This window comes from Sesamum indicum, linkage group LG10 (assembly GCF_026168435.1).
Source record: "Sesamum indicum cultivar Baizhima isolate 11 linkage group LG10, ASM2616843v1, whole genome shotgun sequence".
NCBI classification, from domain to species: Eukaryota; Viridiplantae; Streptophyta; class Magnoliopsida; order Lamiales; family Pedaliaceae; genus Sesamum; species Sesamum indicum.
Window position 1 is genome coordinate 4,750,752 of NC_142666.1, and position 24,609 is coordinate 4,775,360.

Below are 24,609 nucleotides of genomic sequence, written 5' to 3' on the forward strand. Positions count from 1 at the left end.
AGAAATTGTTTTACTTGAGGATAATTACCACAAAAAGTTTTACAGAAACAATTCTCCGGTCCAAATGCTAAAGATAACAATCCAATTCCAAAAACAACTCGGAGAACAAACCCTTTCCCCGCCAGAACTAGGAGTCATACCCACCACATGTCAACCTCTAATAGGTTGAATTACGTCAAGTTTCTTCACCCTTGACATGTATTGGCTGATTTAGATAGCCGTTTCCTAGTTCACCTCGACCACCGCAACGTATATATATAAGAACCCCTTCTCCCCCACCTAAGACAACTATCTATCACACACAACCATTGCTCCACGAAAAAGCAGTAAGCAGACATTATGGGTTTCAAGAATGTGCTTTTCTGCTTTCTTCTTCTCTTTGTCTCAGGTAAGCTTCTCTCAGGATTTTCTCTTTCCGTACAGTTTCATGTACTGTATTCTCAGTAATAATTATATTGTAACAAGGTCGTCGTGTCAATATTTTTAAGGACAGCTTTGAGATTGTCATATAATAATTTTGTTGCTAATATTATCTTCTGAACTTAATTTTTGTGTTTCCTTTTTATATCGAACCACTTTTTGCAGGCATAGCAATAGCTGCACAAGATTCCCAAAACCGGGATCTTGGGACAGTGATCGGTATCGACCTGGGGACGACGTATTCGTGCGTGGGAGTCTACACAAACGGTAAAGTTGAGATCATAGCGAACGACCAAGGGAATCGGATCACTCCATCATGGGTTGCATTCACCAATACAGATCGTTTGATCGGAGAAGCAGCCAAGAATCAAGCAGCCCTCAACCCCGAACGTACTGTTTTCGATGTTAAAAGGCTAATAGGGAGAAAGTGAGTCGAAAATTTAGTTACTAATTACTAGTTGAATTTTTTCGAAATCAAATTTTGATGGCTTGTTTTCGTAGATTTGATGATCCGGATGTCCAGCGGGACATGAAGATGTTGCCTTATCAGGTCGTGGACAAAGACGGGAAGCCTTACGTGCAGGTGAAGACTAAAGATGGAGAAGTTAAGGTCTTTAGTCCTGAGGAAATCAGCGCTATGGTGCTCAGAAAAATGAAGGAAACTGCTGAATCTTACTTGGGAAAGAAAGTTCATGATGCAGTTGTAACTGTTCCAGGTATGCTGCTTTATTCTATTTTATTTGTAAGATAGTCCTTTCTATTTTTAAGATATTAGCCGTAGTGATCCTCCGTCCATATAATAAATAATTTTTTACCTTTTAAAGAATAAAATATATTGGTGTGTCGTTAATCATCGTTTGTTTGTGAGTGTGGATGGCCGTTTTGTTTTATATTAGTGTCTCAAATCCTAATAATTGTGTGATTTTTGGAATTTTAGTATGTGAAATACTGAACATACAATGTGGGCTGTGCAGCTTATTTCAATGATGCGCAGAGACAAGCAACGAAGGATGCCGGTGCAATCGCAGGCCTCAACGTTGTACGTATAATCAACGAGCCCACGGCAGCAGCCATCGCCTATGGCCTGGACAAGGAAGGAGAGGAGAAGAACATACTCGTTTTCGACCTGGGAGGCGGCACATTCGATGTCAGCGTACTGAGCATGGACAATGGGGTGTTTGAGGTTCTTGCCACAAACGGCGACACGCACTTGGGCGGGGAAGATTTTGATCACCGTGTAATGGACTACTTTGTTAAGCTGATCAAGAAGAAGCACAACAAGGACATCAGCCAGGACAAGAAGGCTCTCGGGAAGCTGAGGAAGGAGTGCGAGAGAGCGAAGCGAGCTCTCAGCAGCCAGCATCAGGTTCGCGTTGAGATCGAGTCGTTGTTTGATGGTAAGGATTTCTCGGAGTCTCTGACAAGGGCGAGGTTCGAGGAGTTGAACATGGACTTGTTCAGGAAGACGATGGAGCCCGTGAAGAAGGCGTTGAAGGACGCGAAATTGAAAGTGTCCGACATTCATGAGATTGTGCTCGTCGGGGGCAGCACTCGGATTCCAAAGGTGCGACAGCTGCTTAAGGAGCATTTCGGCGGGAAGGAACCGAACAAGGGTGTGAATCCAGATGAGGCCGTCGCCCATGGAGCTACCATACAAGGGGGAATCATCACTGGGGAAGAAACCAAAGGTACGTCTGCAATAACTTCTGCTTTTGTGGCGGGAATAAATTATAAATCAAAAACACTTTTTTGAATTTATTGCAAAAAACCCTGTAACGAGTGCATTTAGATAATGTCATTTCTTGATAATTAGCATCATAATGTGGTTTTATGAATTGTTTTTGGCATGCAGATGTTCTTGTGCTTGATGTGAATCCCTTGAGTTTGGGCATTGAGACTGTAGGTGGAGTTATGACAAAGCTGATCCCAAGAAATACTGGGATTCCGACCAAGAGATCACAGCTTTTCAGCACTTATCAAGACCAGCAAACCACAGTATCAATCAAGGTATATATATATGTCTGCTGACAAAATTAATGGAGAGGTTTCTTCAACTATAAGTTGTCTGATATTGGTTAATTTACGTTCCTAATACCCAAACTGCATCGAAATTAATGTTTTAGGTATATCAAGGAGAAAGGGCGATGGCGAAAGATTGTCACGAACTCGGACAGTTCGAATTGTCCGGCATTCCACCGGCTCCACGGTATGCTTTTAGCTTTTGACCCAAAGGTGTTTTGTTGGAAATTATAAACAATTCTTTTAAGAAAAGCTTACGAAACACTTAAGATGTTTTAAGAAGCCTATAAACCAATTCCGTGCAGAGGAGTGCCTCAAATCGAAGTTACATTTGAGGTCGACGTAAACGGCATACTACACGTGACGGCGCAAGACAAGGCTGCCAAAAGGTCTAAGTCCATCACCATAACCAACGACAACGGCCGTCTGAGCGAAGAAGAGATCCGTAGAAAGGTGATGGAAGCAGAGGAGTTCGCGGAGGAAGACAAGAAGGCCAAAGAGAGAGTCGAGGCCCGCAACAAGCTGGAGACGTATGTATTTAACATGAAGAGCGCAATCAACGACGACGACAAGCTGGCTAACAAGATTGAGCCTGATGACAAGAAGAAGACTGAAAATGCACTGAGGGATGCAGTGGAGTGGTTGGAAAACAATGAGGAAGCGGACAAGGAAGAACTGGAGGAGAAGATGAGAGAGTTGGAAGCAGTGTGCAGTCCTGTTGTCCGGAAAGCGTACGAGGAAAGTGACACGACTTCTAGTGATGATCATGAAGAAGAAGAGCCCTTTCATGATGAGTTGTGATGAAATACAGAGAGGGTTATATATCAATATTTGTTTCTGTTTTTTTCTTTTTGGTTCTATTCTTCACATTTTTATGTTATTCATAGGGACTTTTTGAGGTTGTTACACTTAAAAACACTTACGGCCCGTTTGGTTGTGTTTTCAATGAGATTTTTTTCACTTTTCACTATTTGGGTAGTTGGGATTTTGTTTGGTCAAGCCATTTTCATTGACAATGCATTCCTATTTTAATTCTCAATTTTTTGAAATTATAGGTCACATAGGTTTGTCATACTTGTCTTATCTTGTCAACATGTCTTTTTTTGTTTCAAATCAATTAAAATTGTTTCAAATGACAAGACTCACTTTGATTATTTTGTAATTTTACATGTTCAATCAATTTGGTCATCTGTCACATCGAAAATACATATATCTATATTCAACATTCTCACACCATATACCTATATTTGAAAATAACTAATCCAAACATATTCTCAATTTTCGCACAAAAACCAATAAAGCATTTCGACACATTTCCAATTGTTGGAAACTGAAAATGAAAATGAAAACACAACCAAACGGGGCTTTGCTTGTTCTATTTTCGGTTAAAACATAGCCAATTTTTACTTATCTAAAGCTCATTAGTCCTACCAATTTTAGATCATTCCAACATTTTATCTTTTTAAAAAAAATTACCCATAATAATAATTTTAATATTTTTTAATTATTTTTTTCCTCTCAATCCACTACTCCATTTATCTGTGTCATGTTCTCCATATTTTTTTACCTCACAAACTTCCTTAATTTTAGTAAATCCTATTAAACTTAATTTTTTCTCTCACCTTCTCCATATATATTTTATTAACAAGCTTTTATATTTTTAATAACTCACAGTTATAATTTTTCTTTCTTTCTTATTTTACCCCACATTTCTTTTTTCTCAGATGCTTCTTTCTTTTTTATCACCTCACTACGTTTTGCTTCTTTTTATTAAAAGCAAATTCTCTTCATTTTTTACTACAATATTTTATATGCCCGGAAATTATAATATTTCTTATAATTAGAGATGGTTCTAATTATGGTCAAACTTGCACTTTTCAAAAGTACAATTTCTTAGTCAAGCTTCCTTCCATCAATTGGCTAGTAGACATCAATTAGTGGGCCGAATTAATATAAAATAAATTCAAAACTCAATGAATTTTAATTAAATTCAATTTAATAAAATCGAACCAATTTGAGCCTAATATGTATTTAATCTAGTTAAATACATAAGCTCAAAACATCTTAATTAATTCATAAATAGAATTTATTAATTAAGATGAGCCCAATTAAGTTAATCTAATAAATTTAATCTTGGGTGATCCATCCAATGATCACCCCCACTTGTAAATGATCCAATTATTTACACTTTTCGAAATTAATTCTTTGTTCTTCCTCAATGATTTGTGTATGACTCTTTAGGTATATCTTTCAGCTAGACTTGGTCTAATGTCCAATACTATCGATCATTAAATCTAATCTAACTAATCGTTCTTGATCAACTACTGATCAAGAAAGCCAACTACCATGGTGGTCGTCTAGCAACGATCCATGACAGTAGAGATTGGGTGAATATCCGTGTGAACATTTAGGCTCCCGAGGCCATACGAGTATGGTTTTTCCGTTTATCGTCTCCTAACCTTAGTCTAGGGCATGAAATTTGGTATCGGCTCCCATCCTGGACTAGACATCTATGCTTTATACTTGAGACCATGTTATACTTAATTGCTCGACCTAAGAACCTCTTTTTTCTATTCGACCAATCACTGTAGCCACAGGTTCATAAGGTGTGAACACATCTCCAAGTGCGTAGGAGATACCTTTGTCATATACTGACAGGGGATGGATCCTCTTCTTGGAACTCACGGTTTTCGCTACATACTTTGACAAGGCTTATAATAATCATGTCTATGATACAATCACCTCTCGCGCAGATCCAAGATACAGTCATCGTATTCACGTGACTGCCATGATTCCTCAAATTTAAGGACTATTCCCGTATTATTGGAGTCGGGAACTCGAGTGATACTGATCAAGCCTCCAAGGCTTCCCTGCAAGTCAGTTTAGCCAGTTGACCACTTTGTCAACTAACCCACTGAAATTGCATAAATATCCAATGTATGTCGCCGATAAAATACGACATTCATTCAATGAATGCAATACTCAATACAAGTCTCAATAGGACTCTCGGTGCCCAGTCTCGAGGTCCTCTTAGAATGTTTTTTAGAGCAACCCTCAAAAGTTGGTTTCATATCCTCCATTTAATGCGCAACCCAACTATATGGGTTATCGAAAATGGTTTGTGGGTCTTTGTTGTAACGTCAAAGCAGTGCTTAACGTAATTTGTAAGCACAACAGACGCATGAATCAAGGATGAATACTTACCATGTGATCGGGATAATATTACTTAAATAAAGATCGCTTGAATAGTTCTGAAAACCACCATTTCAATTGGCTTTTTGGTCACCTATTCTAAAATAATTACACGTAGACCTTCTGTGTTTTGGAAAAATACATCTAGCACCCCTGAGGTTTGCTTTTTTCTATCAAATAAGTTCCTTCGTTAGTCAAAATTCACTAGATTTGTTGATATTAATAAAAAAAAACTAAATAAAAATTGACATTTACCCTCGATTGATTTATTACAAGTCAAATAATTTTTTTTATTAAACGACCCTTATAATGGTGATGATATACCTCCTCACATGCATTTAATGCGCGAAGACGTATGATGATAATTTGATCATAAAGAAATTTATTTGACTTGTAATAAATTAGCAATAAGTCAATCGGGGTAAATATAGATTTTTTTTGTTAATATAAGCAAAATTAGGTGAATTTTGACTAATAGGAACTTGTTTGTTAGATGGAAGCAAATCTCAGGAGTGTTAGATGTAATTTCTCAAATTACATGGAATTTATATATAATTACACAAAACTTCATAAGAAGGCAGCGTAATTATCTCTAGCAAATATAACAGTCTACATATTAGTAATTAATATCTTATGTTTATAACTAACTAATAATTACTATGAAAGAAAAACATGACCCACATATTGATAGGACACGATCCATAACTTTATAGTTATATGGTATCAACTTCGCTGACTAAATTAAGTATCAATTAGAAAAATTACCGGCAGGTTGAAACAGAAAAGTTGAACCTTTAACTACTAATAACTCAGTACAAGGGTGTATGTTTGGACGCTTCCCTTTTCATTTTGTGAAAATGATCAAAATTGTGATGCTGATCCTCCCTTAATATTTGGCTATGTAGTTGGTCACTTTGCTTAACAAAGAATAGGAGATCATGATCTATACATATTATTCCTTGTTTTATGCCATTTTCCTTCTTCATTTGGATATAACATATCTAACAGTAAATGGATGAATAGCAATTTACCCCTGTGATATTAAAAATGAGCACATTACCTCCTATGAAAAAAATATAGTAATTTATCCCCTTATACTTTTTCAAATGAAGCAATTTACCTTCTTATACATTGAGGTAAATTGTTTTATTTTAAAAATCATAAGGGGGTAAATTGTTGTATTTTAAAAATACAGGGAGGTAAATCGCTATTTATTTTTTTATAAGGGGGTAATTTGCTCATTTGTGATATCACAAGGGGGTTGCTTGCATTTTTCGCAAGAGTAAATTACATACATTAGCATTTTCTGAAGTAATCTTAAGTTATAGAAATGTCAAGTTAAGACCCATGAATTCAACACAACCCTTATAATTTTGGATTAGGTTGAGTTTGTTATATTTAGTATGGGTTGCTAAGGGTGGGATTTAAATAATTGCATATAAAACCCCTTGTATTTTCGTATATTTGCAAAAAAACTATCCTGTGTTTTGTATATAGCCTAAAATCCCCTCTGTTTTAAAATTAAGCTCACATCCCACAGTCGTCTAAAAAAGATAACGGTTGAACTTTTTTAATTTTTCCCGTTTTGTCCTTTTGACTGAATAACATGAAATCGACTATTGATTTCTCAAATTTACCTTTTTACTGAGGGACAAAACGAGAGAGAGTTTAACATTGTGTTCAGATTTGTAAAAATAAACATTGACTGTGTTTTATCTTGTCTCGAAAAATACAAAGATAAAAATCCAAACACAGCCTAAGGGTTTTTAGATTTTAGAAGAATCGTGCTAGGTTGTAGAATTTTTGTGAAAATCAACAAAAAAAAATTGATATGTTCATCTAGTTTATTGACGAAGAGAAGGGTGAAGGGTGAACATATTGTTCGCTTCTGGGGTTATTTGTGGCTTGAACAACAGTCAAGGTAATATAGTTTGTAGGATTTTTTTAAATTTTCTCTTTCTTTGTTAGATGATAGTACATACAACTGATTTTGTTAGTTTTTGTTTGTTTTATTTTTCTTTGGAGGCAAAGATTGTTCCTAAGTTTTTGGGAATGATGAAACACTCAAAAAAGGTATGTACACTATAAAACAATTATATTATAGTCACGATTTTTGTAACGATAAATTTAATATTTTGTAATAATTTTTTAATTAATTATAACGACTCTTGTAAAGGATAGTCTTTCGAGATTTTTTTAAGCGTTACAAATATTTGTAATGGCTTATCTTGTGGCCGTTACAACTTGTAGCAGACTTTATACTGTCCGTGGAAGCCGTTACAATACTTGATCAAATGTAGAAAATGAGTCTGGACCTGTTTTTGTAACGGTCAAATTCAATATCATATATGTATAATTAGAACGGCTATTGTAACACAAATAGTTATGAAATTGCTTCAAAGTTGGAACAGTCTTTTTAATTCTCGATGTAGCGGCCTTATTTTATTTTGTAACAATTTTTGTTCCGAGTTTTGTAATATTGTTTTTAGCACATGTTTTAACGGTCTTTGTGGCTCCTGTTGTGAATGTTAGTTTTAGTCTTGTACCAGTCTTTGCCACTATTTTTATCCTACTTTAATAACAATTTTTTAAACGCCCTTTTAAAAATTGATAACTCTCTTTTACACGATGTTTGGAACTGCTTTTGTAGTTATATGATATTAATTCCTAATCAAAAAATCGTTAAAACAGTCCTTACAAAATTAAAATATTTTTATATTATTTATTTCTATTTAATTTATTTTAATATTTTTTTTTATAAAAATAAATTATTGAATCTTTTGTTATATATAGCTTAATTTATTAAATGTGAAATATTATATAAAAAAACATATAATATAGCAATAAAATAAAAACAATTTAATTAACAACATAAAAATATTGTTTAAATATTGTATTTTTCAAATAAAAAAATCTTAATCTAAATTAGCTCCTTGTCGGCAACGTCTATACCATCGTCCTCGAGTGCTGGGGGATCAACTGGATGCTAGGACGGTTGGGACAGTAGAGGGGCGGGCCAGGTGGTCATTATCCGCTACATCCACTCCTCGAGCCTCGCGACCTGATCATCAAGGTCGGGGCCTGGCAGTTGTGGTGGCAAGGGCGATGGAGAAGTGGATGAGCTGGGTTGTGATAGTCCAGTAATTGTGTGGTGGGCCTCAGAGTCAAGATCGAGTACTCAGCCCCTCTTCCGTCCTCCTACTGCTAAACCACAATTGTTGCTTGGTCAAGGCCACTGATCCTTGAGCGGATAATGGAGGATGTTGATCACTATGTGGTTAGATCAGACATTCCTCCATCATCCTCATGAATAGCTCCTACGAATAGATTATTTATTCAAAAATTAAATTATAACATAATTATTGTGACCTCCGCTGCCCACGGGGTGCTCCATTAGCCGTCTATTTTTCTCTTTTTATAGCACTTCTCCAATGCCTCCATCTGCTTGACAAGACGTTCGAGTTGTGCCTCATGTTCAAAAAATATTTAAAAAAATAATTAGTAAATTAACAAATTAAATTAATTTAATACTACAGTTTAAAATACTTACCATCTTACGCTTGTAGGCCCCAAAGGAGGACGACCCCCTGCAGTAGACGGTAGCTGCTGCCGTCAGGTCGGCTGCCCGATTGGCCTTATTTTTGGCCGATTGTGATCGAAAATATGGGTTAGCCTAGTACTCCAAGAGCTGCCGTCAGATCTCCTCAGCCAGTCACAACGGTCAAACCCATTGATTTCAGACATCAACGAACCGCTTTCATAGGAACTAACCCACCTACGCCTTAACGACTTTGAACATAGACTCGTCATCACAGTTCCACCAGTAAAAAAAACTGTAAATTCAAAACTAAAAGTATTAGATAAAAATAAATATTCACATTTCAAAATAAATACTTACTATTCTTACCTTTAAATTATTATGCCAGAAAAGCTGGTGCTTCTGTGGAATCTGCAAAACGAACCCCTAGGGATACAAACAATGACAGCGGATTGTAGCATTGATCGCTCTGTGAAAATCTTGGTTCGACCTGAAAAAATTATAGAAATATTATACACAATAAAAGAGCAACGAAATTTTAATTATATAATTTAATTTATTTTTCATACGTTATCTCGCATCCCCAAGGCTAATATAATGGAGGGAATACTGCGGTGGCAATGGTGGCGCTGGTGGTGGTGGTGGTGGTGTTGCATCCCACGGCTTGTGATGCTGCTGTGGCGGGATCTGCAGCCGTTGTCGGCGGCATGGATGCAGGCTCCGATAGTGGGGGTGCATCCGCATCAACGGTGAGAGGAGGATAGGGAGTGCCCCAGACATGACCTCGTCCCTGAAGAGGCGAAGCACTGATAGTCATGGATCTATAATTTAAAAAATATTAATATTAAAAATTATTAGTTGTATTTTATTATTTATAAACATTATGTTTTTTTTAATTTTAAATTTTCTAAAATTTTCATTGAAGTCCAAAAATTTCCTAAAAGTTTGCTATAAAGTCCGTTATTTTTCTAAAAATTGCATTAAAGTCTAAAACTTTTCAAATTTGTATTAAAGACCAAAATTTTCTAAAAATTGCATTAAATTCTATGATTTTCCTAAACTCCATAATTTTTCTAATATTTGTGTTAAAGTCCATTACTTTGATAAAATTTGCATTAAAGTCCAAACATTTCTTAAAAATTGCTATAAAGTCCAAATTTTTCTAAAATTTCATTAAAGTTCAAAAGTTTCATAAAAGTTTGCTATAAAGTCCATTATTTTGCTAAAAATTGCTATAAAGTCCAAATTCTCCTAAAAATTGCATTAAAATCCAAAATTTTCTAAAAATTGCTATATAGTCCAAATTTTCCTAAAAATTGCATTAAAGTCTAAATTTTTCTAAAAGTTTGCTATGAAGTCTATTATTTTCCTAAAAATTGCTATAAAGTCCACATTCTCCTAAAAATTGCATTAAGGTCCAAATTTTCCTAAAAATTACTATATAATCCGAATTCTCCTAAAATTGCACTAAGGTCCAAAAAATTTACAGAAAAAATATAATTAATTACAGAAAATACCAAATAATTAGAAAAGTGCAAAAAAAATGGAAATTACATAAAATTTCAGAAAATTACGGAAAATTTCATAAAATTATAGAAAATCACATAAAATTCTTATATAGTCCAAATTTTCCTAAAAATTGCATTAAAGTCTAAATTTTTCTAAAAGTTTGCTCTGAAGTCTATTATTTTCCTAAAAATTGCTATAAAGTCCACATTCTCCTAAAAATTGCATTAAGGTCCAAATTTTTCTGAAAATTACTATATAATCCGAATTCTGCTAAAATTGCACTAAGGTCCAAAAAATTTACAGAAAAATATAATAAATTACAGAAATTACCAAATAATTAGAAAAGTGCAAAAAAATATGGAAAATTACATAAAATTTCAGAAAATTACGGAAAATTTCATAAAATTACAGAAAATCACATAAAATTCTTATATAGTCCAAATTTTCCTAAATATTGCATTAAAGTCTAAATTTTTCAAAAAGTTTGCTATGAAGTCTATTATTTTCCTAAAAATTGCTATAAAGTCCACATTCTCCTAAAAATTGCATTAAGGTCCAAGTTTTCCTGAAAATTACTATATAATCCGAATTCTCCTAAAATTGCACTAAGGTCCAAAAAATTTTACAGAAAAAATATAATTAATTACAGAAATTACCAAATAATTAGAAAAGTGCAAAAAAATATGGAAAATTACATAAAATTTCAGAAAATTACGGAAAATTTCATAAAATTACAGAAAATCACATAAAATTATAAAAAAAAATGGTGGAGATTACAAGATTTTCCAGAAAAGTACTGCAAATTACAAAACAATTACAGAATCTTTTTTAAAAAATTACAAAATTACAGAAAATTAGTTTCCTAAATTATGAATAAATTACAGATTTTTTTGAAATTACAGAAATTACAAAAAAATTACAGATTTTTTTCAAAAAGAATCGCAGAAATTATTTTAAGAAATGAATTTTTTTAAATTTGCAAAGATTATTTTGAGAAATTTTCCGATTTTTTTTTTCAGACACAGTTCATTACAGAAAATTACATAAAATTTACAAAAAATATAGAAATAAGCAATAATATATGCAGAGAATATAAAAAAGAAATTCTAATATTTTTAGCTATAGAAATTTTAATTACAGAAAACACATTTTAATAGTTTTCAGAAAATTTAAAAAAGTACAAAAAAATCAATAAAAACCAAAAAAAAACTATTCTAAACAATTTTAGTTACTAACATGGTATTATTAAGCAGAAATGCTAGTAATTTTATTTAATCATAATTTAAGTGCAGAAAATACTTTTTAATTCATATTTAAAGAAAAATTCCATAAAAATGGCGTACATACATTCAGAAATATTTCTCCAAAAAAATACATTCATATTTAACACTTAAAAAAATTACCAACTTGGTGTGGGTGAATGAAGGCAAATGAGTGGTGGTGGCGAACGGCAGCGGCTTCAACCGACTTAGGGGAATGGTAGCAAATGAAAGGGGAGATTTGGGATGGGTGGGGATTTGGGTTGGGTAGAGAGAGAGGTGGTGGTGCTGACGGTGGTGGCGGGAAATGGGGATGATGGTGGTGGGGCAGATTGCTGGAAACGGGGGGAGGAGAGAGAGAGGGAGGAAGACGATGAGTTAAGTACCATTTATGGCAAAAAGAAATTTAAAATCTAAAAAATTTTCAATATGTAGGACCAAAATACTATTTTAAAAAATTAAAAAATATATATATAAAATGACCTAAGTTACGACAACAAAAATACATTTAAACCATTAAATACTTTATCATTTATAAAGTTACAAATACACTCCCTGAGGGGTTGTCAATGTATTTAACAAACGGATTGTACTTGTAAAATTTGGCCCTAAATAGAGGGTATACTTGTAGTAACAAATACAATTTCAGGGTGTATTTGTAATTTTATATAGAGTATTTGTATAATTAGATCCAACTTCAAAGATATCAATGTAATTTACTCGTATATACTATAGGCATAAACACAAATATGGCATTTGATTCCAGCAACACATTTTGTGATTAGATATATGATTCAAGATTTTGGGCTTGGGATGTTGCCTTGATGTATACTGCACATTTTCCTGATCAATATTATAATGTTGATCTCCGTTAACATTTGACAATGTAGTTAATCCCTTTTGCACAAGCTGGGCATACCCTCACTAGTGATATTTTAAGCTTTGAAGGTAAGTGTAAGCCCCTTTATGCAACATTAGCTGTTGGTGCGGCAAGCATGCGCATCACTGCATGTTTTCATATTTATCAGAGTTGCATAGTGAGTTGTGTGTGCAAGTCTAAGCGTTCCTTGTATTCTTGTTTAGTGATTAATGCAAGGTTAGGTTAATTCTTATAAATGATTATGCATTATTTATGTTTACTATTGATCTGCGCATGTTTGTATTGTTGGCTTGTTAAATTTATTTCAGAACTATATCAAACATGGATGCTTGTGAGATTGAACGAAAGGCTAAATGATAGCGGACAGAACCATGCAACAAATGGATGAAAAATTACTAGACGTTGAAACCCCTGTGACAATTGGTATCAAAACTAGGTTGCTCTTGGTTATGTGGATTTTGGCTATGGAAAACCAGACTTCATTCAAACATCGTGTTGCTGAATTAGCGACTCAAATCCAACGGATTACGAAATTGCTTGGGCAACCCTCGGATTCCTTACTTGTGGTGCTGTTTCCACGGGTTTAGATCTTGCACTTTATTTGTGAAGCTTAGTTGAAGGTCATATAACTTCTGTGGTTGAGGATGTGAGCATCCTCATTGATGTTGTTGACATGAAACTCGATGGCATGAAGACTAAGGTGAATCTCTTGAAATGTGTTATGGACAGGGAGGATGACCGTGTTCCCTCGTCCAAGGTAAAGGTTCTAGATCCGTAGCCCTTTGGAGGTGCTTATAATGCCAAAGAGCTTGAGAATTTATTGTAGGATGTGAAAACATATTTCCAGGCGGTTCGCGTTCCGGATGCTGAGAAGTTGCCAATCACTACTATGTATTTGACGGGTGATGCGGAACTCTGGTGGCGTATGCATTTCTTTGACGATGCTAGTGCAAACTGTGACAAGATCGAGACATGAGATGTATTAAAGAAGGAATTGAAAGATCAGTTCCTACCTTGCAATACATCTTGGCTTGCAAGGGAGTCCCTTAGAAAGGTGAAATATTAGGATACTGTGAGAGATCATGTGAAGCAATTTAGTTCGCTGATGCTTGATGTCTGAGATATGCTCGAGGACGCCAAATTGTTCAATTTCCTATCAGGATTGCAAGCTTGGGCTTAGATGGAGTTAAGGGATCAGGGCGTTAAGGACTTGCCTTTTTGATTGCTACGCAGACCAATTAGTGGATTAAGAATCACTAGCGGTGTTGATACAGATAAGAAGAAGGAAAAGTCTTGAAGGGATAATAAAGAAAATTTAGCAAGGTGGGTAAAGATGGAAAGTTCAAGAACAAGAAAAATAAGGAGGTGATAGGAATCGGGTAACAAGGATATCGCCCAACCTGTTGTAGATAGGAAGAAGAAATATTGTTAACTCTGTAATAGTGACCATCGCACGCGAGACTGTCCCAAGCATGGGAAATTGAGCACTCTAATTACTGAGGCGGATATGATGATGAGGGTGGATCATCCTAGTTTAACCCTTTGCAGCTGCTTAGTGTAATGGAAGGAAAACCTCGAAACAAAAAGGCTTGATGTACGTTAGAGTGTAGGTGAAGTGCAAAGAGGTGATGGCGATGATTAATACAGGCGTCACTCGCAACTTTATGGTTGACCGTGAGATTCAGAAGTTGGGACTATCTCTCACACAACTCTCTAGCTATATTAAAGCGTGAATTTTAAGGCAAAATTGATTTAGGGTGTCGCTAGTGTGGAATTAAAGGTTGGCACTTGGCAAGAGAACTGTAGCTTAATGGATGTTCCACTGGACGACTTCTTTTTTTTTTTTTTTTTTCAGAACTGCTAGTAGAGTAAAACTACTACAATCACTCGGCGAATCAAGCAACTAAACTTATGAGATCCAAGAACTACATCAAACTCGAGAAATTCAAAGCGAAACATCAAGATATATATCGCTACGATAAGCAAAATCAACACAAATAATCAAGCATTTATGAATCGTGACTATCGGCATTGCGTTGAAACAAAACAAATATCAAACAAAATGTAAGTACCATCAAAAGTAACATTATATGCCATAGTTTTCCTCTCTCTTCCTTCATCAATATAAATCCAACAACGACCAAACAAAAACAAGCATAATTAACCAACCTACTAATCAATGGTCTGCATAATATCTTTGGCGGTAAACTTAGTACCCTTGTCCTTATCGGCAGTGGCTCGTCCCTTCGCCTTGTGGTCGAGAAGCGATTTATGATCCTTACCGAGACGGAGCTTAGTGATAACAACCTTGGATGGGTGAATACTGACGTTGACGGTGGAGCCATTAACCTTCTCATGAGTAATGCGTTCGATGTGGATAACCCATTTCTTGTGGTAAACCTGGACCACCTTACCTTCACGACCCTTGTAGGTTCCTCGAACCACCTGGACCTCTTCGTCCTTGTGGACTGGCATGGAGCGGACGTTGTACTTGGACCGAAGGTCGCTAGAGAGCGGCGCGCTTATCAGGACACGATGGACGCTTGACGGCACCGTGAAGTGAGCCTTTCGGCTCTTGCACCGGGAAGAAGACACGCGTGGGTTGTACTTCATCTGCGTCGCTGTTTCTCTACTCTTGATGGGGTGCTGCAGCTTCTGGAGGGCCACTGGACGACTTTGACATAATATTTGGGATAAATTTCCTATTGTTGGCTAAAACAACAGTAGTACCTTACTTGAGTAGGTTGTTTATTTGCTAATTTTAGTTATCCTGCTTTTGTACAGGGCATATATTTGCAGGATTTTTTTAAGCCAATAGAGAAGAAATATGGCTTGCTGTCGGCCATGCAACTAAAGAACATGTTAAGGCATGGTGAGGAGACCTACCTTGCTGCATTAATCAAAATTAAGCAGAATGTGGTTCAAGAGGTGCCGATGAAATAGTTGAGGAGTTGCAGGAGTTCGGGGATGTGTTTTCTCCCAAACTACATAATAAATTACCACCACAAAGAGCCATTGATCACATTATTAAATTGGAGCCTAGTGCATGGCTACCGGCCCAGACCCTTTATTGTATGTGTCCAGCATAGTTGGCTAAATTGAGGAAGCAGTTAGATGATTATTGGAGGGAGGGCTAAACCAGCTATCCAAGGCTCCATATGGTTCCTCGATTTTGTTCCAGAAAAAGCAAGATGGTTCAATGAGAATGTATGTAGATTACAGGGCGTTGAATAATGTGACTGTAAAAAGTAAGTACTCTACTCATAACCAATTGGATTTGTTCAAGAAACCATGAGAGCTAAGTACTACACCAAGATATACTTAAGATCGGGCTACAGGCAAGTTAGTGTGGTTGTGAGAAACAAACCAAAAAGTATGTGTATGACAAGGTATGACAAGGTATGGCTCTTTTGTATCTGAAAAGGTGCTGATGTAAATTATAATTAGGGTTAAATACATTTAAAATATCTGGATTATGCATGTAATCACATTTACCCCAATAAAGTATGAAAAGTAACAAAAACATCTTGACAAAATAATTTCACATTGATAGGATAAAAATAACCTTATCTCTTACCCTTATACTTTTTTTTTTTACTTCCTAAAAAATATTTTATTATAAAATTTCCCCCAAAACTACTTTTACTGATTGAAAATTTTACTCAAATTTTATTTATAAAATAATATTAAAAATGTATAAATTTTTTACAAATTATGTAATACAAAAAGTACTTATAAGCTCAGTATATGCAAATATGTTTTACAATGTAAATAATTTATGTCCAAAAATACATATAAATATGTATAAATACATAATACATATAATTTAATAAAAATTCTATGTTATATAATTTATAAATTTTTATTCAATTACATATCTATATAATTAAAATATATCATATAATTACCCAAAAAATTATAAGATATTATATATTAATTTATTATAAATTTCACATTTTACGGTGCATAAATATATTTGTTCGATGTAATATTTTAAACTAATATTGATAATTTATTTTTTTAAAAAGTGCAATTTATGTAACAATTCACACAAAAATTATGTAAATTTTTTACCTACCATATAAAAAATAGAAATATTATAAATTTATAGAGTCTATACAAATTCTATATTTAATATAAAAATTATAGATTTTGAATAGTACTTATTCTAAATAATTTTTTTATAACAATTCAAATTTATTTAGGGGGACGATTATAATAGACATTTTAAATGGTGTAAATAATAAGGGTATTTTTATTATAAAAAAATTGATCCACATCATGAGGGACTATTTTATTCTGCTTTATAGTTTAAGAGTGCAAATGCACTTCATGCATAATCCATATATTCAAAATGTATTTAACCCTTATAATTACAATCTCAAAACAATATATTTGTAATTTCCAAAAGATAATAGATATTTGTGTAATTATATCTATTTTTCATATTTATGTAGGCAAAAGGTAAATTCAACACGAAAGTAAACACACTTGAAAATTTAGTGTAATTTATAAAGAACTTCAAAGAATTCCAGTAAAATTAATTTTTTCCTTTCATTTCTTTTATACTAATTGTCTTCGCACATCGTCCTTGCATGCATATAATAAATAAATTTTTATAATTTAAAATATATTTAAAATATCTAAATCAACTCATCCCATCTTATAAAACTAAAAAAGAAAGAAAGAGAAAAATAAAAAAAATAAATTCAATAATATTATCAACACAACAAAAAAGATAGCTATCACGATATTACAAACTGCCTTTCGTGAGTGAAAAAAATATTTTTTTATTATATTAGTATAGATGAGACCATTGCTTTGTCTCCTAATTATTATGAATGTATGGCATTGTCCTTATTTCTTAATCAATTTGAGAAATGTGGATAATCCAATTTGCATCAATGTTTTTCCACGTCAATGAAACCATTTTGATTTTCTTTTTAAATTCAAAATATTTCCCGCCTTGATTTCGGAAGGAACAACCCCCCACATAAAGCAAACGCCACCAGGAACAAACTGATTGGTTGATGCAGAATCACGCGGATCGCCAATGTTTCGTCATTCTCAGCCGTTCATATCATTGTAACTAAATCCCAACCGTTCATACATGAATCCAATCCTATATGTGGAAACAGTAAGACCCTGGATCCCCGACAACCCGCGGATCAGTATAAATTCATTGCTGCCAGTGGGTTTTTCCACCTTCACCTCAAGTCCTGATAAATTTCTGTGCCCAAATCTCTCTGAAGGTAAAAAGATTACTGAAATGGAGAGTGTGAAGACGACAGCGATCAAGGGCGCCGGCGGAAGGAGAGGCGGCGAGAGGAAGAAGGCGATACCAAAATCCGTGAAGGCGGGCCTCCAGTTTCCCGTGGGTCGGATTGCTCGGTTCCTGAAAAAGGGTCGGTACGCGCAGCGCATGGGCATCGGAGCTCCCATCTACATGGCCGCCGTCCTGGAATACCTCGCTGCTGAGGTAATATTCCATTTGATTTGAATGAATGAGTTCTCAGTTCGTTACGCTCGTAAGTGTTTGATAAAATGCCTGTTTGACTTGTAGGTCCTGGAGTTGGCTGGAAATGCAGCGAGGGACAACAAGAAAACCAGGATCATCCCGAGGCACGTGCAGTTGGCGATCAGAAACGACGAAGAGTTGGGGAAATTGCTACAAGGGGTCACCATTGCAAGCGGTGGAGTTTTGCCCAACATCAATCCCGTGCTTTTACCAAAGAAATCTGCAGTTTCACAGGATAAAGGCTCGCAGAGCAAATCTCCAAAGAAGGCATAACATTCTGCTGTCTCTCCCCTTCTCCTTCTCTTGGGCACTTGGCCATTTTCATCTGGCCCAGCCTTTCTCATTGTCTTTCTTGTTTGTTTAGGAACAGATGTAGCCATGGAAGTAAATAATCTCATAAATAATAGAAAGTTGCTTTTATTTTCTTGGTAATTCTTTCTTCTTTTGGGAGCTTTATTCATTGTGAAAACACTGATAAAAAGCATTTAACAGTTCAAATATTCTTCAATGTGCAAATGATTTTGGTTTTGAACACTGAGAAGAACAACGCTCTGCATATTCCTTGACCGGGAAAAATTCAATTTACTTAGATTTTAATTTTCTGTGAAAAATAAATAGTAAAATTGTTTTTGTATTTTGAAAAATAAAGTAAGTTACTTTTCTAATTTAAACTATCAATGAGGAATAATTTGTTTTATTTTTTGAAAATTTTCAAAATGTAGTGAAGTAACTTGTTAGAGATTTATTTGTTCATTTTACTTATCATAGTAGTAAAATTGCATTTAACCCTGTCTTGATCTATGTTTGGTTGAGTGAGCAAACTTGAACTGCCATTTGTTAGGTAAAAGTTTATGCATGTTTCGGACCAATTTTTGATATGAAAGTCCATTTGAACATAGTTTTTTAAATAAGTGGCTAATGTGAAGTTTATTATTTTTTTTATATAGACTGTTTTGGTACGTTTTTATGTGCATATAATAAATTTTACGCTTTAAAATATATTATAAATAAGAGTAAAATATATAAATCAGTATATTATATTAATAAAAATGTATACTCCCAGCTGATCTCAATGTGCTAAAAGAACATGACAGCTTTTATTTCCACTAAAACATGCCTAGAGTTGTAGATCTTATTTCTATCAAAACTTGCATACAGTCTCTCCAAGCCCATCTCTTTGTTTGCTCCAAATACCATTAACCAGTCTCCTATCCAAATCCAGGACATTAAATGAAATCAATTGTACAAGATTTTCTTATAGCTTTTGGATTATTGAACCCTTCTCTTGAGAAGAATGCCACAGTAGATGTGCTCATATCAGTATTTACTGTATCCTGTATCCAACTTACCTTAAAATGAACAAAAGACCAAGGCTTTTTTTCACTGAAAATGCAATTCTTACTTCATTCAATTCAATAAAAGGCCGTTTGAGGTAAAAGAATTATGTTATTATGCAATTAGACACGAATCATGAATCATAATAGTAGCATTAAAGTATTGAAAACTGTAAGGAAAACCAACATACAGCAGGACTAAACTATTCACAGAATACAGTCATTAACTGCATTTGATATGACAAAACTGAATGCTAAGCACGGCTATTACCTTAGATTAGATGCATCATGTTGTATCAGAGACCATGCATCATCTCAAAGTTATCAAATGCATAGCCAAAATAATGAAAATTTCCAGATATATTCAGAACATCAAATTCATTGAGTTGCTTATGTTACAAAACAATACATAGAATTCATGGAAGATACTGACTTTGAGTGTATACAATAAGGAATTTGTAACATGCCAGATCCAAATTCTTTCAACTGGTGTCATTTTGGAAAATATGGTTGAGAATGGAATTAATTCAGAATAAAAATTGAGTCACTGCCTATCTTTCTAAGCTTTAAGCTATTAAAATATCACTTACTATCATACCATGCCTGTAATATAGCATGCCATGATAGGAACAGAAGTCAATCATTTGCAGAGAACTGAGGTTATGAGCATGACGGAGGTATAACTGATCGAAACTTCAAAACCATCCTTGGATCCTTACAGTATTGGTGAAAACTAATACTAGAAAAAGGCTTTCATGCTAGTTAATGTAGCTGTGGATTAACATATATTGGTCTACTCACCAAAGCCATGAATGAGTTGGAGCGGATGTCACAGGTGGCTCTTCAACTCTCCAATCCCAGCAACTAGTAACATTGGATGCCACATGCAGCACAGATGTTTCATACTCTCAGTAAGCCAAGAGGAAGAACAGAGGTCGTATACAAAACAAGTGAGAGTGCATTTGCTTCCTGTCTATGCATCTCCTTCAAGTGCTTTTTTTGCTGGTTTTCATATTTATCCTCCTCCAATGTTGAATTATTCTATGCGTTTCTCTGAACAGTATCCCCCAGTTAACCATAATAGTGGGATTTGACTGCAAAAATTTACAAAAGAGAATGATTGTAGGGTGTCATCATGTAGACTGACTTGTATTTACTGTGTAATAGCCGGCATGTGCAGAGTCCAGAGGATAGTTGCAGCTATGGAATACCATATCTAGGTCAAATCTTTTAGCAGCTCAAAGAACAAAAAATAGAAGAAACTTGGAGAATATTGATCATCAATGGGCCTCTTCGGGGATAGAAAGATTATTTTCATCTGAGATGCAAAAGAATTTCCAATTAATGGGCCCAACAATGTGATGAAGCAAGACATTTGATGCCAACGTGTCGAGCAAGATCACCTATTGCTGAGATTCAGAACACTCCATCCAACTAGACCCTGGTATCTTGACAAGACCCTTCTCTTCAACAGATCTCCTCAATCTTTTAGCATCATCCCACCTCCCAGCAGAGGCATATATATTGGCGAGAAGAGAATGATAACCACTACTATCAGGCTCTAGCTCACAACAATTCTTCCAAGCAACCTCTGCAAGTTCTACATTGTTATGCAAGCTGCAAGCAAGAAGCAATGCACCCCATACTCCAGCATGAGGTTCCATTGGCATGTTTTTAATCAACTCATGTGCCTCTTCTAATCGCCCAGCCCTACCCAAAAGATCAACCACAATTGCATAATGATCTTGTGATGGGAGAAGCCCATGCCTCTGCATGGACATAAAGCAACGGTAGCCCTCTTCCACCAAACCAACATGATTATAAGCAGTCAATATCCCCGTAAAAGTAACCAGGTTTGGGATAATATCAGCATCCATCATCTCCTCAAATAGCTCAATTGCCTCCTTTGCTCTACCATTTATACCATACCCCAGGATCATTGCAGTATAAGCAACTAAATCCCTCTTTTGGAGGCTTTTAAACAGCTCATAAGCTTTATCGATATTTCCACACTTTGCATACAAGTCGATGAAAGAGGTGGCCAAATGATCATCCATTCCAATCCCCCACTCTCTCATGTATGTTTCAATCCAAGTCCCATATTTCGAATCTCCCAGTTGAGAGCAAGCAGAAATAGCACTAGCCAATGTCATTTTATCAGGCTGGACATTAACATTTGGCTTCAGCATCTCATCAAACAACTGCAATGCCTCTTTTGCCCGGTAATTCTGAGCAAAGCATGCTATCATGGCGTTGTATAAAAGCAAATCTTTCTCAGCCATTTGATCATAGAGCTCTTTGGCAGACTCCACACTCCCGTACTTTGAGTATGCAGAAATCATCGTGATATAAGAAACATTATTCCTATCTGGCATTGCATCAAAAAAGCTGCGAGCTAATTCTATTTTCCCACATTCTATGTAACCAGTAATCATTGCATTCCAGGAAGCCGAATTCCTCTGTGGCATACGGCGAAACAATTCATACGCTTGCTCCATATTCTTGGCTCTTGCATATCCTGAAACCATGGAATTCCAAGATATCACGTCTTTCGCTGGCATTTCATCAAACACACTCTGCGCCATTGCCAAGTCCCCATACTTCACGTACCCAGCTAGTATCGAGTTCCAAGATACCACATTTTTCCCTCTAATTTCATCAAACACCTTACGCGCAATCACCATATCGCCTAATTTCGAATAGAAATCCACAAGAGCAGTTTGAACAAAAACAACCTTACAAAAACCACACTTTTGCACTTGCCCATGAATCATTAACCCACCTATTTTACATAAAATCCTAGCACAAGCCTTGAGGGCAGACGACACAGCAAATGTGTTCGGAAAAAGTCCCGAGCTGTGCATTTGCTCGTACACAGAGAGCGCTTCTCGAAACTGCCCATGTTGAGAGAGATAACGGATTGTAAACGACGTGGCGAAAACATCCGGCTTCTGCATACGCCGGAGGATGGCTTTCACGTAACGAGCAGTTCTTGGAGAATAACGGGCAGCAGAATTAAGGGTCTGACGAATCAACAGTGGCTCGAGATCGTTAAGCCCGCTGACTACTATTTGGCAGTGGGTTTGCTTTGCCTGATCGGTTGTGAGAGATTTTTCGAGCAAAGATGTCAATCTTGCAAGTTGCATTTGGAAAAACAGATTGGGAGATGATCACTTGGAACTATTATTAGTGGCTTCAAAGTCCTTACATCAGTCTCTACTTGAAGCTGCTTCTTACCTCTCTTCACCTTCTCTCCAGCGCATAACAACAAAATGATTTATCAAAATACTACCATTAAATATTGAATCAAATAAATTAATTTAATTTCAGTGATTATTTATTTATTTATTTATATTTTTGTGTGTGTTTGTGTTGCTTTATACTTTCGGTAAATTGATTTTTTTGGGTAAAAAAATAGTAAATTTACCAAACTAAATATTACAAATAATAATCTATACTATATATAAAAGTATGAATTTCTGGTGTGTTTGCCTCCATTGTGAAAAGACATATATATATATCCTTATTTAAATAATTTTTTAAATAATAAATTAAAATGAGTTCTAGAAGATAAAATTCTATATATAAAAAAAAACCTCTTTAAGAGTCCTATATCCTAATTTCTCTAAATTGCTTGGACATTAATGATAAATATTTTAATCAAAAAAATAAATAAATAGGCAAATACTAATTCTACATGATTAATTTGTTAGAAGTTATTTTCAAATATTAAAATATTAATTTATTACGTATTGTAAAATTTAAAATGAATAGCATTAAAATAATATATATAATAATAATATAAACTTCAAAAATTAAATATATATATATGGAAGAATAAATATCATAAAATTTTAAATAAAAATTTTCAATCTTATTAATTAGAAATACTTTTGAAAATTTTAAATGGGTGACTTCTAACTCATTGATTTTAGAAAATCTTACCATTATGTCTCGTTTATTTTTGGAGTGTTTTGTTTTCTGTTTTGGAGATAGAGAGAGAAAAATAGAGATAAATAAGTGTGTTTTGGAGATAGAGTGTATGTTTGGATTTATTTTTAGAGGTAATTTAAAATATTTTAAAATAAATAGTGTATGTTTGTTGTTGGGATTTGGGAGACAAAAGTCACTGTTCAATTTAGGCCTATTTATTACGATTTTATCATATTACATCCTGTAAGTTGAAAGTTTTCTCAGTTTTAGTCTCCCTGTACCCTTTTTTGCCCAATAATTAAAGGAGTTGTTAGCATTTTCCGTTAATTATTGCGGCCTTTTTCAATTTAGTCAAGCTTATTACGATATCCCCACGTTGCATCCCATAAGTTAAAAACTTTCTTAATATTATATTAGCATTTTTCATACATTTTTCATTAATCATTGGACAAAAAATGCACGTGAGAATAACATTGAGAAAAATTTCAGCTTATGAAACGCAATTTTTTTTTTTTTTTCAGAAAATCATAATAAATGAGACTAAATTGAAAAACACTTTAACATATGTGATAAAAAAGTACAAATTTCCCTTGATTTTATTTTAATATGAATTGTAGAAACTTGTTTTGATATTGTACTTTAATTTACGTACTTTTGATTTTTACCATTGAATTTTCTAACACTATTTATTTTTATTTTCATATTAATTGGTTTGATGCAAGATAATAAAATATAATCATTATCGAATACGAAGTACAAAATTTCCACTTTAGGGAATAATTTTTAGGGTCGAATAAATTTTGTCTCCTCGACTATTCTTGATGTAACATTTGACTCTCTAAATTATAATACTTACTCCTTTGGTTAGATAAAAATGCCCTTCATGCCTTGAATAATTATATTATTCTTAATATATTTTGGTATTTTGCATATTAAATCATTATCAAATTATTTTTAAATTAACTTTTTGTTAATATGTGAAGAACTTAAATTAAAAATAAAGTATA

General features: G+C 34.4%; 3 protein-coding genes and 1 pseudogene across 3 annotated transcripts; 2 read left to right on the forward strand and 2 right to left on the reverse strand.

The window, feature by feature from the left end:
* The first annotated feature begins 283 nt into the window (after positions 1-283).
* Positions 284-3,373, forward strand: LOC105172378 (luminal-binding protein 5). Its single transcript, XM_011093771.3, has 7 exons — positions 284-388; positions 586-847; positions 922-1,136; positions 1,395-2,108; positions 2,273-2,427; positions 2,544-2,626; positions 2,745-3,373. Exons 1-7 carry the CDS (start codon positions 340-342, stop codon positions 3,238-3,240), a joined length of 1,974 nt encoding a protein of 657 aa, XP_011092073.1. The 5' UTR covers positions 284-339; the 3' UTR covers positions 3,241-3,373.
* An 11,452-nt stretch (positions 3,374-14,825) lies between these two features.
* LOC105172377 (large ribosomal subunit protein uL24z pseudogene) lies at positions 14,826-15,430 on the reverse strand (annotated as a pseudogene).
* A 2,537-nt stretch (positions 15,431-17,967) lies between these two features.
* HTA7 (histone H2A 7) lies at positions 17,968-18,767 on the forward strand. The gene is made up of 2 exons (XM_011093769.3): positions 17,968-18,296; positions 18,381-18,767. Exons 1-2 carry the CDS (start codon positions 18,087-18,089, stop codon positions 18,606-18,608), a joined length of 438 nt encoding a protein of 145 aa, XP_011092071.1. The 5' UTR covers positions 17,968-18,086; the 3' UTR covers positions 18,609-18,767.
* A 1,545-nt stretch (positions 18,768-20,312) lies between these two features.
* On the reverse strand, positions 20,313-22,937 carry LOC105172374 (Tetratricopeptide repeat (TPR)-like superfamily protein). Its single transcript, XM_011093768.3, has one exon. It carries the CDS (start codon positions 22,813-22,815, stop codon positions 21,073-21,075), a length of 1,743 nt encoding a protein of 580 aa, XP_011092070.1. The 5' UTR covers positions 22,816-22,937; the 3' UTR covers positions 20,313-21,072.
* Between the last annotated feature and the right edge of the window lie 1,672 nt (positions 22,938-24,609).

Excerpts from the sequence above, each read along its gene's own strand:
- LOC105172378 (XM_011093771.3), top strand. The coding sequence starts at position 340 with ATGGGTTTCAAGAATGTGCTTTTCTGCTTTCTTCTTCTCTTTGTCTCA. Across the intron at positions 389-585 it reads TCTTCTTCTCTTTGTCTCAG|GCATAGCAATAGCTGCACAA; the intron begins GTAAGCTTCTCT and ends CACTTTTTGCAG. Across the intron at positions 1,137-1,394 it reads TGCAGTTGTAACTGTTCCAG|CTTATTTCAATGATGCGCAG; the intron begins GTATGCTGCTTT and ends TGGGCTGTGCAG.
- HTA7 (XM_011093769.3), top strand. The coding sequence starts at position 18,087 with ATGGAGAGTGTGAAGACGACAGCGATCAAGGGCGCCGGCGGAAGGAGA. Across the intron at positions 18,297-18,380 it reads TGGAATACCTCGCTGCTGAG|GTCCTGGAGTTGGCTGGAAA; the intron begins GTAATATTCCAT and ends TTTGACTTGTAG.
- LOC105172374 (XM_011093768.3), bottom strand. The coding sequence starts at position 22,815 with ATGCAACTTGCAAGATTGACATCTTTGCTCGAAAAATCTCTCACAACC.